The 20,109-nt window shown below is 33.9% G+C and overlaps 2 protein-coding genes across 7 annotated transcripts in view; one reads left to right on the plus strand and one right to left on the minus strand.

Moving 5' to 3' along the window:
- The window catches only part of atp8a1 (ATPase phospholipid transporting 8A1), a 347,507-nt gene extending 333,273 nt beyond the window's left edge, over nucleotides 1–14,234 (plus strand). For all 6 annotated transcript variants that reach the window (XM_088627575.1, XM_088627593.1, XM_088627583.1 and 3 more), the window contains 4 exons: nucleotides 1,697–1,785; nucleotides 2,810–2,902; nucleotides 10,895–10,986; nucleotides 12,905–14,234. In XM_088627575.1, the coding sequence (XP_088483701.1) occupies nucleotides 1,697–1,785; nucleotides 2,810–2,902; nucleotides 10,895–10,986; nucleotides 12,905–13,002 (372 nt within the window). In that variant the 3' untranslated portion in view covers nucleotides 13,003–14,234. The remainder of the gene's footprint in view (nucleotides 1–1,696; nucleotides 1,786–2,809; nucleotides 2,903–10,894; nucleotides 10,987–12,904) is intronic.
- A 2,359-nt stretch (nucleotides 14,235–16,593) lies between these two features.
- On the minus strand, nucleotides 16,594–19,885 carry shisa3 (shisa family member 3). The gene is made up of 2 exons (XM_088627624.1): nucleotides 18,997–19,885; nucleotides 16,594–17,285 (listed from the first exon to the last, which is right to left on the minus strand). The coding sequence occupies exons 1-2, from the start codon at nucleotides 19,265–19,267 to the stop codon at nucleotides 16,810–16,812; spliced, it is 747 nt and encodes a 248-aa protein (XP_088483750.1). The 5' UTR covers nucleotides 19,268–19,885; the 3' UTR covers nucleotides 16,594–16,809.
- Nucleotides 19,886–20,109: the final 224 nt, after the last annotated feature.

Below are 20,109 nucleotides of genomic sequence, written 5' to 3' on the forward strand. Positions count from 1 at the left end.
ACCTTAGTGATCATTTTGTTCATATTTTTCTAATTCGAATCAAACTAAATGCAGAATATAGAACAAAAGTGGTATTGTAAATTTTAATAGTATGATCAAGGAAAATAATAAAATTAACACATCACACTTTAAATTATATAACTGTATGATTAATGTAACTTTTATTTTTAAGAACATCATATTCAATATGTTTTTATTATTATTATTATTATTATTATTATTATTATTATTATTATTATTATTATTATTGCTTTTATGCTTTTAATTTAAGCTATTTGAAAACAGATGACAGATTTAGGTATTATTGTTTTCCATTTTGATTTTAATACCTGTAATAGAGATTTCTATTTCTATTTCTAGACTATTTCTTGTATAGTTTTATCATTAGGTAATTTAGAATCCAGGGTGTATTTTGCTCTAAGAAATTAAATGGCAGATTGTTTCAGTTAATTTGGCCTAAACAAATAGTATAGCACATGACTTTAAACATCAGAAAAAATGTTACATTTGTATTAAATACAAGTAGGTTTTTCCTCTGTGATCCTCAGAATTTACAAGCAGACTTAAAATGAATAGATGAAAATATATTTACTTTTAATTGTACTTCCCATATTTAATAGCAGAAATGTTGTTTGTATCATTGTTGCAATTAATAACTCATTCAACAGTCTACAAACTTAATCTATTTTTACATCAAATATAATTTAAACATTTTTATCACTTTAATAATTATCTAAAGTTGGATTTGCACATACACTGCAATTTTAACTTTTGGTATAAAATACCAAATTTAAAATTCTAGAAATTATTTGTCAGCCACAAATGGGGGATTTAAATGTTATAATTGTGACAACTGAACAGAAGAAATGTGTAGCACATCATAAGGCTTTTCTTGTAGTGCCATTTCCTTATCTAGTTTGTTGGATAAAAGTAAATTTGCTTCAGTTATTCCCAGAATGCTTCAATCATCCAACAGTTACCATAGGGTGATTGTCACGCCCTCTGCAGCCAGAGGGCGCTCCTTCTCTGTCCTGTCCCTAGTTTCCGGTCTGCTGTCCTTCCTGTCCCTCTCTTTCCCTTGGGCTATATATTTCCGGGTCTTGCACTCTGTCCTCGCTCAGCATTGATGTTCGGATGTCCTGAGACCCGCCTAGCACCAGGGCGCCCCACGTCCGCTCCCTGAGGGCATAGGTTTCTATACGGCATTCCTGAACTCTTTGCACTAATGAGCCCGGGCCTTTTTCCCGTCTCGCCGCTACGCATATGGGTCTTTTTCCGCTCTCCTGCTCCCCACGGTTAGTCCCTTTGGACGTCCGTGACAGTGATTCTTTTTAACCTTCTTTCTTTTTGCCAAATACTCTTTGTTACGACAATATTGTGTCGTATGCATCTTAATATATTATGCCACAGTACGTTTGCTCTTGTATGAAATTTCTAATAATTCATCTTGTTTTCTCATTTGCCTGAATGTAACCCTATAATACATTTTCTTAAAAAAAAACATAAAATGTATATCTCCTTATCTTTTACTTTTCAATTTCCTTTCTCTTCATTGATGTAATCCTTTTTCAGATGGAGATATGGAGTGTTTGTACTATCAGGATATTCAATAAATAATTTTAATAATTATTTATAATTTTGTATATTTGATTCACAGAACATAAAACATGATTTTGTGGGGTTTTTTTCTGTACAGGCTGACATGCTGTTTACCTCTGGAGTGTTTTGGATGGGCCTTTTCTTTATCCCTGTGACGTCTCTGTTATTTGATGTCACATACAAAGTGTGAGTTCCTACTATGATTCTAAATGTTCTTGTGTCCAGTAATGAAAAGCACCATTTTAGGTCTGGTTAAAAACATAAATTATTTGTGCAATTATATTATTATTAATAGTAGAAGCTGCAGTAGTAGTACCATCCTCCCAAAATGGCGCAGACATGCGTAGGACATGCAAGAGAAAATTGTTATTCTGTTCACTACAGTATGTGAAAACCCTGAAGTCACAGCAAATAGCACTGTTTCTACAAAAGATGCATTTATGCACAAAGTGTTGTGAGAATCGGAACAATGGCCTCCTTTCATCTGTAGCCTCTATGTTCTTATGTTTATAATCCCACATCCCAATCAAAGTGAAAGCATTATTGTTTGTGAATCGTTATGTGCCACTCAGACTTAATTCTTGCAAATGCAAAAAACAATGTTAAAGAACCCATCTAATTTTTGGGTGTTAACTGCAAGTGCTATGCATGAGGTTTCTGTGTACTATCAATGTATCTTGGCAATATGTGATGTTAGCTCAGGATTTTTAATGCACCACTCACTTAGGTAAACATATGATTGTGATATTATGACACCATAAATATGAACTAATCAGTGCTAATCAAGCTATAAAAACAAAACTAGTACTTTGGAATTTGCTAATAATAAAATGAAGTGAATCAGGTAAAGTGGGAAATTAATTTATTATAAAATACAGTATTTTGTAAATGTATAATATGTCCCACTGATGCACCATTATTAGAGCATTATTTGGGACATAGTTCCATCTATTGTAGTGTTACAGTATGAGTGGATAATTAATATTTATACCCACTAACTCAAGTATATATACTGTATAGGTGTTACAGAGGTGTAGTATAGTGAAGGTTTTACATTAACATAATAATAACTGCAAAGATTCCTGGAACATTTCAGTTGCTGTATATCTGAAAACATATTTTATTTATTGCATTAAGGTTTGTTATATGCATTTGAGGTTTGTTACAGATTAACCAAACATTCCTTTACTGTTTACTTGTTTTGTTTTAGAATGAAAAGAACTTGTTTTAAGACGCTGGTTGATGAAGTACAAGAACTGGAGGCCAAATCGCAGGACCCCGGAGCTTTAGTCCACGGGAAAAGGTTGAGTTTCTCTTACCATAATAAACAATTATTTTGGACTTGTTTCGTAAGGTTGGGGTGCTTGTTGTTAACCATCAGTTTAAAAACAGTGAAGGTGTAAGATACTGTACATCAGCTGAATTTCCTGCTGCTACAAAACTTTAGAAACACTTTATGCGGAGATGCCAGGGATCGAAACAGTGGCACATTATAATTTATACGTTTACTAATATCATTATTAAATGATTGTCATAATCATTTTAATAATTGCTTACACTTATATAGCGCTTTTCTGGACACTCCACTCAAAGCGCTTTACAGGTAATGGGGACTCCCCTCCACCACCACCAATGTGCATCATCCACCTGGATGATGCAACAGCAGTCATAGCGCGCCAGAACGCTCACCTCACATCAGCTATCAGTGGGGAGGAGAGCAGAGAGTAATAAAGCCAATTCATAGATGGGGATTATTAAGAGGCCATGGTAAGGGCCAATGGGAAATTTGGCCAGGATGCCGGGGTTACACCCCCACTCTTTTCAAGAAACACCCTGGGATTTTTAATGACCACGGAGAGTCAGGACCTCGGTTTTACATCTCATCCGAAGGACGGCACCTGTTTACAGTATAGTGTCCCCATCACTATACTGGGGCATTAGGACCCACATAGACTGCAGGGGGAGCACCCCTACTGGCCCCACTAACACCTCTTCCAGCAGCAACCTTAGTTTTTCCCAGGAGGTCTCCCATCCAGGTACTGACCTGCTTAGCTTCAGTGGGTTGCCAGTTGTGAGTTGCTGGGTGATATGGCTGCTGATATAGATAACAACGAAGAAAATGTCTGAGTGTGATGTTTAGAGATGCCATGGCATTTTGTCATCTTTGTGAGTGGTATAGTACAAAAGAGCAGATAGTTATCTGTTCAGAAAGGCAAATATATTAATGGATCTGGAGAATACAGTGAATAAAAATCAGCAGTAGTGTTCTTTTTTTTGTGTATATCTTGACAATCTTGACACCTTGGGTTACATAAGACTCAACTAAATTAGACCTTAAAAACATCCCATATAAACCTCACATAAAACTTCTTGAGTTAGTGAAGTAAGTTATTAATTTACTTAGTAATTTCTGTGGATGAATAGTGATAAAGCAGAATGCAGTCTCCACCATTTTTCACCAGGGCTCTGTTTTACTCTTCATTCTTGCTTTCTGTTCATACACATTTGGAAGCTTCTCTATATTTTGTTCATGGGAACAAAAGTCAAGGTATTTCTGTAAAGACCGTTAACTCTAGGGTCTGTTTAAACACTTAATGATACCTAGTGGAGTAGACATCGTTATGCTGCATTAATACAGAACAATGCAGGGAAATCCTTTTATCTGTGTTTTTCAGAGATGAACACCAAGAATATGGCAGTGAAACCTATTAGGATAATACTAATATAGATGCAGCTATTTAAAATGTGCAAGCTGTCAGGCAGCACCACATGTAGCCATTTTTATTTTTTCAAATAATCTGATGCAGGACTGCACTACTCTGTAAAGGTGCGTTGATCGATTTATAAGAACATAGCGGGGGTAGTATGTTCTTTAAATGTGTATCCATAAAAGGAGTAAAGATGTTTTATGTTTGTTAATAATATAATTGTCTAATTGTGTACTCATTGGAGAAAGGTGTATATCAGAATTCTGATTATTATTTTGTAGAATTATTTTTTGCTTTATAGTGAACTATTCTGGGGGGGGATTTAACCTAGAAAAGGATCTCCTCAAGATAGGAGAAGAGAGATTAGGAAGAAGTTGGTGGTAGTGTAGAATAGGAACTGCCTACAACAATCTATTTTTTAAATTAATGAATGTATATATTATTGTACTATAGTTTTGTGTTTTTTTACCCTTGGTTAGTTTGTATTTTTCACTTTGTTTTTTTGGGTGTGGACTTTGGGAACACAGTTCCTCATAATAATAAACTTTCCAGTTTTGGCTGTGCCATCATTATTGCTGCATTCCATCTACACCTCTACACTTTTGAAGGATAACACTGTGATAATATGTATTTGGGACAAATTTTACTTTAATAATAAAAATTTAAGTTACTTTTATGAAAAGTCAGTGAGATAGGTCTGTAGTAAGAGTCAAGTAAAGGTTTATTCCATGCCGAAAAGAGAAGAATAAACCTTAACTTGCTCCTTTGCAGCCTACACATGCTGACGCAGCTACCTACTTGAACTACTGGAGTTATGCTTTACCAGACCATCATATTCTTATGCAGAAATATTCATTTGCAGATTCTATACAGAGTTTAGACTTGAAGAACAGGATTACGTACAAATGTTTCAGCAATAAAACAGATGAAGACACCATGATCTGGCGGTAAATTAATTAGTGCTTTTTTGATTTGTGCTTCTTCACACATCAAGGATAATAAACAGGGTGCAGGGAGGGTTTTTTTTTAGCATACATCTAATGTAAACTATGGAGGTTTGTCCTAGAAGAAATGTGAGCACTGCTTTTTACTGTAACAAAATAAACATGCATTAACGTAAATAATCTTTAACCAAGATTGTTAGCTCTGTAAAGAAGCTTTTTTTATGCTATAAAGAAAAAAAATAAAAAATGAAACTCATATGTAAGACTTTTTTCTCCTAATTAGGACTTGCGATACTCCTCTTGTGTACAGCAGGCTTCATCAAGGATTTATTTGCCATTAAGTAGCATAAATGTTTAGTGTTGTGATGAGAGGTTACTTTCCCAAAATATTTTAAAAGTATTTTCAAAACAGAACAACAGCATACAACAGGACACTGCTATATAGCATAAATGTTTTCATTACTTTCCAAAATTATTTTGCTTAAAAACACAATTGCTACTGTTACTAACAATAGTAAGATCACCATTTCAATGAAATATCATGCACTTGGCTTGGTATAGTGTATCCCACATGCACTATGATCTTAGTTAAATTTCAAATGGCATGTCCCTTTAAGAGAGATGTAATTGCCGTATTTAGTTGGTTGCCCTGATTTTCGGCAGTGACCATTTTGAAACTGTTGTAAGGGGCATTACTGAAATATATTAGTAGGGGAGTACATACATCAGAATAAGATATGCCAAGTTATTGGCAGGTGACTGCAAAGTTCTATGCTCAAGTTGCTTTGTCAAATAGCGACACTGTCAGTTTTCTTTTTTTTTTACTGTAGCAACCTTGGGATCACATTGTTTTATGGCCTTCCATCCAGATAATATACCTTGCAGTTACATTCTGCCGGTAGTTTGCTTTTTCTGCAGCAGTATTAACACCAGAACCATAATGTCTAAACCACCATGCTGTTTATGGCAAAATAAATGCAAATGTTTCAAGGTTCATTTTAAGCTTCTCATAGGAGTTTATAAAAATCCTACCTAGGAAATAAAAAGTCCCAATTAGGATTTTATAAAGTCCAACATAGAAGATACAAAGTCCTAATTAGGAGAAAAAAGTCCTACTTAAGAATTTTATTTTTTCTGGTGGCACCTGGACAATGCAGTAGGTCTGCTCTTGTAATACTTGCCCATGCTCAAGATCCAGCGTTTTTTTCACATCTCTGCTCAAGTTTGTAGTGCTAAGGAACTTCAGATGACCATGTTCCGCATCCCAAATTTTCCCATTTTTCCCAAATATCTGGGGTGTGTTTTTTTCTTTGAATGGAATATCTTAAAATATTTCACATTGAAACAATTTCCCATGTAAATGCAAGAATAAAATTCAGGGTGCAATTTGACAACAATTGCCATATCTTAGCTCATATCACACAACCATATCAGAGTTAGTGCTGGGCACCTAATTTTTTTTTACTTTTTAAGAAAATCGGAAATAAGAAACAATGATTGTATTCTTGTCTGACTTAGATATTGTGTGACTTAAAAAAACAGTTTCAGATAGTTAATAACCACTTTTTATGCATGATAAAAAAATTTTTCCAAAACTAAAAGTACATGAGAAACCATGGAGATTCTGCTTTCCTGATGTTCTAATATGGTGACATATTAGAAGTAAAAGTGCAACAGCTTGTAGCAGGGAGTTAACAGTGGCTTACAAATTATTAGATGTCTAAAAGCATATGTAGGGAACTTGGCAATTAAGGTAGAACACACTACAAAGAAGAAGTTGATACTAAAGTATACAGATAACACAGCTTAGAAGGAAACTTACACTTATGTATAAATTATTTTACAAAAAATATTTTTTCATGTTTTCATTTTTATTTTGGTTTTCTTCTACCATTTAGATTGTATAATTAGCATTAAGACAAAATATTAATTTTAAATGTATTTGTTAGCCTAAAAAAACCTTAAAAAACTTTATTGATTGCTGTTTGGCTTTGAAAATGCATATTAAACAAGTGCCTAGTGCAGTTTTTTTTCACACAAAATCCCAATATGTGTTCAAGAATGTACTGTAGCTACAAGAGATGCAACACTGGAATTACTGGATGAACTAACTGCTGGTAAAAAAGTGCATACCAAAGGTACCATCATATGTTATAATCATATACAGTGCAATACAAACTTATTCATGCCCTTGCAGTTTTCATATTGTGTTGCTTTAAAGCTTGCAATCATTGTACTTTGAAGTAGAAATTAATATTTGTTGTGTCCACAACCTACTCCACACATTCAAAGGAAAAAAAGTAAATAGATAATTACAGTAATATGAAAGGAAAATGAAAAGTCATGATTGCATTTAAACTTCTTTCTGTGGTAAACCTGATTTAATGTAAGTGTAAAGTACTAAACTAGTGTGACTAATACAAGAATCAACTACAATAGTGTAATGGTGGGCCAATGGGGAAGTGAGAACAATCAAAGTCAGAAGTGTGGAACATAACAAGAACAACTTGTGAGGATTTTTTTTGAAAAAAGATTTAAATGTGGCAATATTTTTAGAACTGAAGAAGTAATCAAAAAAGTTTCTCATTGTATCTTTTTTAAATAGGCACTCCAAAGGCAGTTTAAAGATTTGACCCATCTTACAAGGCTAAGTATTAAAAAAGTTTAGAATGAGTAATTTCTTGCTAATGCTAAATACAATTGTTGTATTATTTTATGCAAAGCGAATATCTAAACATTAAAAATTACATTGAATTTTAGAGTATGTTTTGTTATGGGCACTATGTACTAAGTTGACCTTAGTAGTTCAACAAATCTGCAACACAAAATTGGAATCACTACTATATCACACAGACTTCAATAATATTTCAAAACATTTTTGTTAACTTAAACTTTGAAGAGAATATCTTCATTATGGTATTTAAATGTGAACGTTATTAGTTATACATCCACCAATACATTTTCTAACCTCTTTATCCAGTACAGGGTCGTGGGGGAGTAAGAGCCTATTCCAGCAAGCAACAGGCACAAGGTGGGGTATACCCAGAACAGGAGAGGACACTAGTGTTTTGCGGGGCACACAGCCATTCACACTAGAGCCAATTTTCCCAGAAGACAATTAACCTACCAGTATGTCTTTGAACTTTGGGAGCACCCAAAAAAAAACATGCAAACACAAGAAGAACATTAAAACTCCATGCAGATAGCATCACAGGAAATGAAATAAAACCAATTATACTAGTCATTTGACCACCAGAGAGTAAGCTTAAAGAAGCTCTTGAATTTTGTAATATTTACTTTTAAATACTAAATTATTAAAGCCTATATATCATTTATTTTTTTATAATTGTAATCTAAAATATTTTGTATACATTCAATTTTTTTTCTGTAGCTGCCCTTTTTCTTTGCCATTAGTAACACTAACTTTAAAAAAAAATAAAAATTGAGTAGTCATTTGAATGCATCTGTCTGATACAGGTAATGCAGGTAATGAGGTGGTGAATATGAATATTGTAGGTGGTACTGTAGTTAGGTCCCTGCTAGCAGCTTGAAGTACTCCTGACTTGTGAATACCTCTTGAAATCCTCCTTTTTTAAAAAATGTTTTAGAAAATAAATGATAAAAAAACGGTCTGTGTAAATTTCTTCTGTGCGCAACAGAGAACTAGCACACTGGGCAGGATATGTTAGATGCCACCACAGCCAGGCAGCACAGGAACTCGTGACGTAGATACCAGGAAGTTGCCCAGTGGGTTTTGTGGAAACTGGAGTTCCTAAGCTAATACAGCACCTGTGAGCAATCAATCTGTTCCATTACCCATACCCATAATTTCCTTAGGGGATCAATAAAGTATCTATCTATACACCCTAGCAGGAAAAGTGAAATAGTAGCTACTCTCTGCTATTGGGAAATATAAATATATTAATATAAATACTTGCATCTAGATGGAGGCAGTCTGCATGAGCGTCTGTAATATATGATTGAAAGGAAAATTAGCATGTCTGTCCAAAACACTACATAATAGTTTATGAAATTCAGAATACAAATGTTCTTGTCGCTAGCTGCTATGAAAAAACAAAACGAGATGTACTGCAATTGAGAAAAAAGTCCTGCATAGGATTTTATGAAATCTTAATTAGGATGTAGGAGAAAAAAGTCCTACATATGAGTTTTAATTTTTTTTTTTCCTCATGGCACCACTGTTCAGACCTACCAATCTTGGTAAAAGAATGTTCAAGTTAAAGCATGTTGTTCATTAAGTTTAAACTGTGTAAATATGCAAATGTTTATGCTCAACAAGCTAAAGAATATGATGGCCAGGTAAATTATAACTCATAATACAACATGACCGTTGTCACTGAATTTCTCATGATATCAAATCTCTCATTTTCACTTTTCGTTTCTCATCCTCTACTTCTCGCACTTCTTACTCTGCAGAGGGTCCCCAGCCTCCTCATCTTCAAGGGGGGAAGAAGGGGGAAGCAGGAGATGTGAACACATTGTTTCATAACATCAGTAATCTTAAATGTTGTAGTTTATTGTCTTATTAATACCACTCTGTTATTATAAATTTTGATTATAAAACAATTTGATTATTCAGTTTTTAAAAGCAAATACATTAATATTTAACATGATATGATAAATGAAATTTATTTGAAAATCAATATAGCATATTAATTATTATAGTTTACTATTAGAGAAAAAATTTCTCGATGTTTTGCATTGGTCAGGAATCAAACCCAGGAGCTTCTAGCTGGCAGGTGAAAATTATTACCACTGAACCAAAGCATCATTCATGTTGGAAAGTTAAACCACAAGGATTTCATTTTACCTTACAACATTCACAACAGCAAAACATAGTTAAAATAAGCATGTCAAAACATTTTCTAAAATAACCACACATGACCGAGTTACTTGTGGTTCAAGAATTTAATGCAGATGTTTACAAAGAAAGTCCAATACACTTCCACTACCAGCTTATAAATAGCTGGTAGCAAAAAACATGTTAAGCTAGTCTTGTACAGTGGTTTTAATAATTTATTTGTATTATGTTTATATTCATAAATTACTATTGTAAAAGATTTCGGAAACATTTTACTTTACGTTTTACTAATTTTCCTTTAGTTACATGATTCTTTGGACAATGTAATATCACATAGCAGCACTGCAAAGTCATTTTGCCACAGCATCAAGTTTTGATGTGCAATTAGAGTGGATACATCGTTAGGGTTAGGGTTAGGGTTGTGATTGTATTTATTTTAAAGCAGCTTTCTATATATTACTTAAAGTGGAGATTTAAAGGACCTCAAAATTATGCTGCCTTTGCTTTCGTGCATTTCCTGCCCTAAAGTCCTAAAGTAGCTTTGTTAATGAGAAAAATGTATACTTCCTTTTAAAAGCTGAGGGTAATCATTAAAAAACTCCATTCTTTATTTTTATTTAATTAAATTGTGTATGTATAATTAAAATTCCTGAAATGTAATATATTGGCTATTAGTATAAACAATGTATCATTTTTGACACAATTTCCTACCACTTTTTTTGTTTCTGCAGGAAACTCAAACCAAGGATCTCACTATATTCAGCAAAGTATTTTAAAAAAGAATTCCAATAAAGTACTAACATTTTTTTTTCATTTTTCAGCCTAACAGAGAGAGCACAACTCCTCAAGAATGTTTTTAAAAAGAGTACTATCAACCTATACCATTCAGAATCCATGCAGCACAACCTGCTACGTAAGTGAAATGTCATTCCTGCTACTATTTATTTTTTTAGGAGATGATAAAAGTTTGCAGTTGTTTACTATATCCAAGGGCTTCAACACAGCTTCAACTCCAAAATCTAACATTGTGTGCTTATATTTCATATCTTTATCTGCATACTAAAATGAGGGAAGGCTCATGCCTACTGTACCTTAAAGATGTTTTCTTTATTTGTTATTCTTATAAATACTCATATAAAGTGGGATATTAAATAACTTGGGAGAAACCTATTTAACACGTGTTAATTGAAAGAATAGATGTTGAGATAATTTATATTCAATTCATTTACTTTTTTTACTATCAGCCACCAATAAAGTAAAATATTTTGGTGATCTGAATCAAATATTGAAAGTACAATAAACTTTTTTTCCCTGAAATTTAAAAAAACATCAAACAGTAATGTTCAAAAAGCATCAAAAGTCTACCTTTATTTAGAAAAACTTGTTTTTAAGTGATCAGTACTGAATATTTATTAACTTTCTGAATATCGCGTATAATGATAATTCACAAATTCAGCCTATACTTTTATACCCTGATCAATAATTAGACATTTCACAATGCTTGAAAAAGATCTATATTGAAGATTGCCAAAAGTTGCTTTTACATTATGGATGAGGAAAATAAACACTAAAATAAAATGAAAAATAAAATAATCACATATTGTGAATTTCTCCCTGAAAAGGAGCTCATTTAAAATTAACATTAGCTTCCTGTCAACACAGAAATATGAATTCTCAAGAGATGCATCTTCACCTTCTATGTAGAATCTTATTACAGCAGTGTAGGAGATATCATCTTGAACAGTTTGAGCTTAAGGCAATTAAGCTAGGCTAAGCAGCTCAGACAGTATATGCATATTTACACACACATATAGCAACACCCAAATTTCACACAATGCAATACTGTAATCAGGATTATGTAGTCTAGATTGTTCTCATATGTAAAAATAACTCCTTTTGTAAATTTTACACTCATCCCTTCACTTCTGCCATCTCAAAATTATTTTATTAAATTTGGAATATTTAGAGCCGTAACAAACATACAGCCTCAAAATAAGACATGCTGTTAATGTACTCCCTTGTCCTGACAGTTTTATTTAATTCATGATGTATCTGTTGAATATTAAGTCAGTATTTAATAATTTGTTTATTTCTTACGGAAAGTCTTAAAGCAATTGTCAATTTTTACATGTAGATCAATTTATCTCTCATATCCTAAGCTCTCTAGACATTGGAAAAACTGGAACATTAATGAATGTTAAATGAATGCTCAATGAATAGCATTTTTGACAACAAAACGAATCTGAAATGTGTTAGTTTTAACCTACACAGAAAACTAATGCAGATGTAACTTGGGTTGAAACTAACTTTACAACAATCTTACAACTGCAATACTTGATTATTCAACCATTTTTACTTATGATTTCTGGTTCAGGAGGCACGGTGGCACCATGGTTAGCATTGATTCCTTGCACTGCTGGGTCTCTGGGTTCAAATTTAGACCTGTGTTACTGTCTGTGTGGAGTTTGTATATTTGCCCTGTGTTCATGTTTCCTCTGGGAGTTCAGAGTTTCCTCTGGGTGCTCTAGTGTCCTCCCACAGTCCAAAAAATACTGGATATGGGTTCAGGAAGCTGTAGCCTATCCAGGAAAGCAACAGGTGAAAGGTAGGGTACACACTTTATAGGGCACCTATCCATTGCAGGCAGACAGACACAAACTCACACCAGGGCCAATTTTCCCAAAAGCCAATTTACTTACTTGTGTGTGTATGTTTTTGGACTGTGGCAGCTAAATCATGACCAGATGAGAGAGAAATTAAGTGTGAAAAAGAAAGACGAGTCATTTTGTTATACTGAGGCAGTTTTCTAAAATAACTTTTTTCTGTTACAGATGGTTATGCTTTCTCTCAGGATGAGAATGGAATAATCTCCCAGTCAGAAGTCATAAGAGCATATGATACCACTAAGCAAAGATCAGAGGACTGGTGAAGCACTTTCTTCAGAGCTAATTGAATACACCTGCAAGCAGACACAGTACACTCACAGGTTTTCTACATAAAAAAGTGGTCAATACTGTAGTTATTAAGCAGACATATGCACTGTGCTTGCATTCTACAAAGGTTTGTTGGAAATTCACAATAATCATTCACTGAGGCTTAATGTACCATTAATGTTGGATCAGTTGGAGACTGCTCCTTCTTTACAGTGTCTTAAAAAGTCATGATGTTGTCACTATTTACTAATTACAATTCTGATCAGGTAATGGCACATAAGGGTGTATGTTTATTGGAAAATAAACTATTAAATAATAAAATATTATGGTTTGGCATATTGCTCATGCAATTCCAGAAATCTAGTCTGCCAAAGAAAACGGATATTACCAATCAAATTCTAATGAAGTTTCAGCTATAGACAAAAACATAGGGAATTTTGAGGTCCTGTACTGAAGATTCCTTGCTTTTCACACTCAAGAAAGAAAACCTAGATTCAATTAACCTATTGTTGCTCATGCTTTCAAACCTGTAAGTTTACATTTTTTTATCACTAGCCATACGTGGGCACTTCTCACTTCTTTTGTTTGTATTTATTTTGATCATTTTTTTTGTTTTGTTTTTTAGATTTATTGTCAATGTCCCTGCCTCAAGTTGTTGTTATGATAGCAAATGTTTACTTTAAAAAATACTTTAAAAGGTGTTCAAATTTCTACCATTTTATGTAACTTCTTGCTTATAACTAATTCATTGGATTCCATGTTTTTGTAACTGCAGTAATTCTCACAATTGTGCCTAATCTAATTCATATTTTCCCCCAACACAAAGTATTCAACATGTTTGTGCTAATTTAAGATGTTAGTAAAGATTAAATTGTATCTTTGAATAAGTTACACCTCTATGTGTTGATTGACAGTATTTCCCTAGTTGTGTACAATAAAGCATTTACTACAGGTGAATTACATAAAATAACGATGTCACTAGCACATGGTGTTCACAAAGCTATTATTTTGGTAAATGAAAAAGGCATGTACTAAAATCATTAGTTATTTTTATATACGTTGGCCACCTTTTACTTTTAAGAAAAAGCCTAAAATAAGAAGTTTGTCCCTTAAAACGCAAGTGCCATTAGCTTGAGGAAAACTATCCAAAAATCTGCAGTATAGTACTGTCTTGATACAATGATTTTGTTTACTCATATTTTGTATTAAATAGAACCTTATATTTGCATGCTTTGTAGTAGTTATTGTCTTTTTTTCTCTTGAGTCTGTTAATCTTTTAATCTCATTATGAATGTCAGAATGGTGGACATTTATGCTTTTTTTCTTTTTGGTTAACTTTGTCTGTGACTTTGTTCCTTTGTTTTTATGTGTTTTACTTGTACTTGTTTTGTTTTTTTTTTGCTTTTACTTTGTTTCTACTCATCTGTTATTCCCACTTGTATTTTTTAGATATTTAATATGTTGCTACATAGGACATTTTGATGCAAAGGTAAAGCATGAGCTCAGAATTGATGTCTTAAAAGACCATTTGTTGTCACTATATAATGTGCTTTATGTGAAAGATGGTTGTTGCATGAATGGTCAGTTTCAAATTCAGTGTTTTAGGTGCTTAGTTTCTTTTAATCAGGTTATGTATTTTCAGTAATTGTCCTATTATTTGTCTCAATGTTTACTGATTTTACTTTTTACGATTCTGCATGTAACAACTGTGATTTTTAAATGTTCTGTCTTACTGTCATAAACAAATATTGAAATAAACTTAACAGTACAGAAAAAAACATTAATTAAAGTCTAATTATTTTGCCATCTTAATACTACAGAACTTGCACTTCTTATATCCTGAATTCTTGTATACCCCATCTGTGGTTTGTCCTTGACTTTATGAAATTATAATCTGTATGATTATTGCCAGGAAAAATGTGTACAAGTGAACTAAATTGAAGTAAAGATCATCAGGAACAGAAAAGGGAAGTGAGAAAGTGTCCCAAAATTGCTATTGCAGCTTGGTACAGTATATAGCCCGTGTTGCTTTTAGACAGCTAGTTAAAAAGAACAATGAGATGAAAATAAGTCATACCACTATGATGTCCAAAGAGGTGTATAGAAAAGGATAATTTACCATAACAGTTGAATCCAGTGGATAAAACTGAAGATCTTTAGTCACCATAAATAATATACTAACCTGTACTTATTCTTCATATTTTTGACACTTAAAACTGTTGTCTTACAGCTCTTGAGTGTTAGATTTTATTCTTGTGCCCATGTATTTGCATGTTATCCTGCCTTTCAAAGACAAACTGGCTATAATAATTAGTACCTCTAAATAGTGCCTGTGAGTGTGTGCCTGCATGCCCTGCAATGGACTGGCAACCCGTTCAGGCTGTAGTACCGTCTTCCACCCTATCCTTCCAGCCTCCAGAATATATATGGTATAGTTTGGTATGATCCTTACCATAGACCATCTTTCTTATACTGGATGGATGGATTTTTTAAAATGGAATATTTACTAATATTGAACAGTGACACCAACAAAGAGATCGGATATGCGCTGATGATATAAACAACTTTGAAATATACAGTATTAGTAAACTAATTGTAAGAGGACCAGGGGAAGGGTCATTTATAACCGGTATTTCCGTAACGAAACACTGGATATACTAGATATAGACCTAGGCAAGATGGCCACCAAGGATAACCAGCTGACCTGCTGTTGGAAAAGATCTATGCGGCGAAACAATGAGACACAGGTGAGCTGCGTCAGGAAACAGAATATAAATGCCCCAGAAGCAGTGAGCCGGCGCGGAAGCCGATAAGGTGAAAGCGTTTTGGAGGAAGGAAAGGTTTAGGATTGTGCTGGAAGGAATTAAAGAATAACGGACTATTGGATACGGTATATGACAAAGATTTACGGATAACGATTTGGATACGGTGCGGATTAGAGTGGACATACGGGCTTGGACATTTGGATCGTTGAAGGATACTGGCAACGGATTACGGAACGGATTTGGGAAACATACGGACGAAGGACAAAGAAGATCATTGTGGTGTCGCCGGGGGAAAACAGGTGTAAAAGAGATGTAACTCACACCACACTGATCTTCTTAAATCCTTAATTATTAATGTTTATTTTAGATTAAAGTTGTAATAGTTTATATTTTAAACACACTGCTTCCACTACTATGAATCTCATCTTTAATAACTCTTATGGAGACTTAGAAAGGTTTCTCTTTCAGATATGAAAACTTAGTTTTATAGAACATAATTCTTTATTATAAGTATTTTTTTTTACTTAATATCCATCTGTGTATGAAAAAGTACCTTAATACAATTATACTGTAAAGTATACCGTCTTATTTGCAATTCAAATTATTTGGTCTTGAATTAAGCATACCCTCTTTTATGAAAGCTGGAGATAGTTACAGTATATCATTTTTTACTTAACAATTCTTGTTTTACTCTCCAAATTTTTATAGATGACTCGTGTCTGGAAGATCTTTAACTTTAGGGATTTTCTAAAAATCAAACATATCATGGTTTTGCATATAAATTAAAATATTGACTGCTCAATCTCAAAAAACAATAATGCATTCTTTAAGAAAATAAAAGTTCTATGTTTATTTTTCAAGTTATGTAATGCTGAAAAGGGTTTCTTGAGCTAACATGAAGAGTTATAATCTTACAGAAGGCACAGAAAATTGCATACTTTACATAAATGGGAATCTAACATCAGTGGGTCTTTTAAAAACCTGCACAGTTATTCCTCTAAGATATCTACAACAGCTGAAGGGTATCCAAGAATCCAGTCAGCATTGACTAAAATCACTTAGGTTCTTCCCTACAGTGAAGGGCTCAGTCTGCAGAGGGTAAGGGAAGTATTCCTCTGAGACAAGAAAGCCTGAAGATGGAGTTAAGGAGTGGACAGAATGCAGGGTGTGAGCAGTCTGCACACAGCCAGGTGAGGTGTAGGGTGGTGGAGGCACTGAGACCACACAGCTTTGACCTGGCTCTGACCTGCCAATGGAGAACCTGCGTAGGGAGCCCCCAGTGGAGCTGGAGCTGGTGCCAGTGCTGGATTGCCAAGAGGGAGTTCGTAGGCTGGGGGCCGTGAGAATCATGGGGATTGTCTCCGTCTGGCACCGCTGCAGTGAGAAGTGGATTGGCTGCTGGGTGGTCTGCTTCGGCCTGAGGCAGGTGCAGCAATACACTGCCACCAGAGAGCCCACAATGATGAAAGCCACAAAGATGGATCCCACGATGAGGAAGGGTATATAGATTGGTTCTGTTTTTAAACAAAAAAAAGTTACCTGAAGTGCAGTGTGATTCAAGTTAAAATATTCAGATCACTTAATCAAGAAGTGCATAGAACTTTCACTGTAAAATACCCATCCTGTTTACAATGAGGAAAATATTAAGGATAACACATCCTACACTTAAAACATCTTTAAATCTGAAATCTTTAGTTTGTTTCACTCTATTAAAAACATTTTTTAAATCAGTTAAAGTAACTGATAATGTTTATAAAAAATAGGTATTTACTTGTTTACTATGTCCTGCTAAGGTGATTTTCTTTTAACAGTAAAGTCTAAACTAAACACATAAGGGAACAGAATATTTTTCTAATTTAGGATGGCACAAATTTGTAAGTATACAGTAGAGGTTACAGAGTGTAAATATTATACATTCATCTGAAGCCTTTACAGTATACTGCAGAATTCTGAAAAACACATTAAAATATACAAACATTTAATTTGAATTTTAAATTGATTTCTTAAGTTATTTAATAGCTTAATGACATTGGGAATAAGGCTTTCCTAGTTCTGGTTATGCTATGTTAGCTACGGAAATTTGCATATAAACATAATACGTTTCAGCATTAAGAAATCTATGTAAAAAATGCACCCGAGTACTTTTGAAGCAAGAGATACATAATCACAATCCGTGCTCTAAATGATTCTATGCATAAAGTAATTTTACAATACAAGATATTACAGCATCTGTGCAGAACTGCTGATGAAACTTAAAAATTAAAATGCGTTGTTACTACGATTTAAAAATATCTCCTAAACCGACAAGAAGCCTTCCTTTGGTTAATTATATTTTTGTTAAATACCAAATTTTACTTTAATATAGTAATTCATTAAAGGTTTCCAGAACGTGGAAATAATTTTAAATAATTTCCTTGTAAAATAAAGTAACGTAGATGACAATATTCTAATAAGTATAAGATGGAAATTTAGACAGTATTTTTTTATCCTAGGAACAAAACTACGCAAATATTGACTGAACAGTTCTGTAACATTTATGGTCTAACAAGCCTCTTTTTATAAACAGAAACGTCTGGCAGTGGATTACACCCATTTCAAGCAACTAAAATTATATACTTATATTATTTCACACACGGAAGATTCACATCACAATAGCGAATAATTTAATTAGGTGACACGCTCAATTAATCTATAAACCATTTCATAATTAATTAAGTCACTTAACGGTTGTTTCAAGTGAAAGCGACAAAACTACATAGTTTTAAAATAAGTGCATTGTGTTTATATTTGTGTTAACAAAAGTATGAAAAATAGACATTTACAAGAAAAAAAATGAATTATCCGTAGGCAAGATGACGAATATTTTAAATAACTAAGCGGCTTTGATTGTTACGCAGGGAATATTACATCTGTGTACGAAACGTTGGGTCTCTATATTATAATTGTCTTTGTGTGATTTATAACTTATCCTATTACAAATGTTTAACCAGAGAACCGGATATGTACAGTAGCCCATATACAATAGTCTGAAGGTACGATTTATTTCCCTTTGAGGTAGTTACAAGTACTACTTTGTCGTTATTATGACTATTAACATTAAATAACACTATTAAGAAAGGTAAACACGATATTAAGCATTGGCAGACGATACATTTTATAGTATTGGATGGATGCAGTAGTGAATCTGTCTATTGTCTATTATTAGTGTAATAAGACAACACTTACGGGCTCCAATCTCGGTGTTTTCCAGTTCTCTGTCATTAGTGCAAGTGCCCTGAGCCAGCCTGGCGTCCGCGGCCGCACAGCAGTATCTCAGAGAGCAAGAGCCACAACAAACTGTTGCATCCAAAGTATCGAAATCTTCAGGACACTGAAAACCCTCATGGTAATTCCCACTGCTATCCAACCAGCCATGGCAATATTCCCCCTGAGCATTAGATATCCTCATATTCCAGGTGAAATACCCCAGCAGAAGGCAGGTCAGTAAACGCATCATCCTGTCAGACGTTTTTCCGTCGAGTTCGTGGTCCTGCCAGTTTTTTTTTATTTAAAAGGACAATATATTTTAATTGCTGGGAGTTTACTTAAAATCCAAAGAGAACAGAATCCAGATGGTTTCGTTTTCAGCATGTACTGTATAGGATATTTCGGAGTAAAAAAACAGTCTTCTGAACTTTCTAAGGTACACATAGAGACACAACTGTCTTACTCCGTTTCATTATATTTTCATGGTAAAGGCATCGAGATTACATGAAAGGAATCCGGTCTATACGATCGGTATTTTACACAATCTCTTCGAATTAAGAAGGAGTTTAATACAAAATTAAAGATTAACTCAGAACCCTTTTCACTCTGTTCTTTCACTTCAGCGCAAATTCACTTGCAATTAATTTAAATTTTTACAACTAATTGTTGCCAATTTGATCATTCACATGTTGCAACTGCTAATGTCTCTTTACAAATGTAACTTTACAAAAGCCCACGGTCTTTTCGGCAAAGATCAGATTTTGTCCAACAAGCCTGTCACATTCATTCTAGCAGACGTTCAGGTATCTCTGTTTTACATCAGTGATCTGTCACAACACTCGCTGTACGTTAAATGGCACACTAACGTCATTTCATATCAGATAGTTAGGCATTCTTGGAAACGCGCACGCTTCTGATTGACTGGACGTGCGCATTCACGTACTGAAGGAGTGAGTAGCCGATGCCTCTCTAAATCCAAGGGAGGGAGAGGGTCAAATGGTCAAAACGCACGGGACGGAAAAATGTTATTTTGTTATTTTACTTCAGAGCAAACTGGCTTGAACTGATATATTGTAAATCTGTTAACCCTAT

This window comes from Lepisosteus platostomus, chromosome 1 (assembly GCF_059453375.1).
Source record: "Lepisosteus platostomus isolate fLepPlt1 chromosome 1, fLepPlt1.hap1, whole genome shotgun sequence".
Taxonomy (NCBI): domain Eukaryota; kingdom Metazoa; phylum Chordata; class Actinopteri; order Semionotiformes; family Lepisosteidae; genus Lepisosteus; species Lepisosteus platostomus.

Bases quoted from the DNA above. Each gene is read 5' to 3' on its own strand.
- shisa3 (XM_088627624.1), bottom strand. From the start codon at position 19,267: ATGATGCGTTTACTGACCTGCCTTCTGCTGGGGTATTTCACCTGGAAT. The intron at 17,286-18,996 runs GTAAGTGTTGTC...GTTTAAAAACAG, and splicing joins AAACACCGAGATTGGAGCCC to AACCAATCTATATACCCTTC.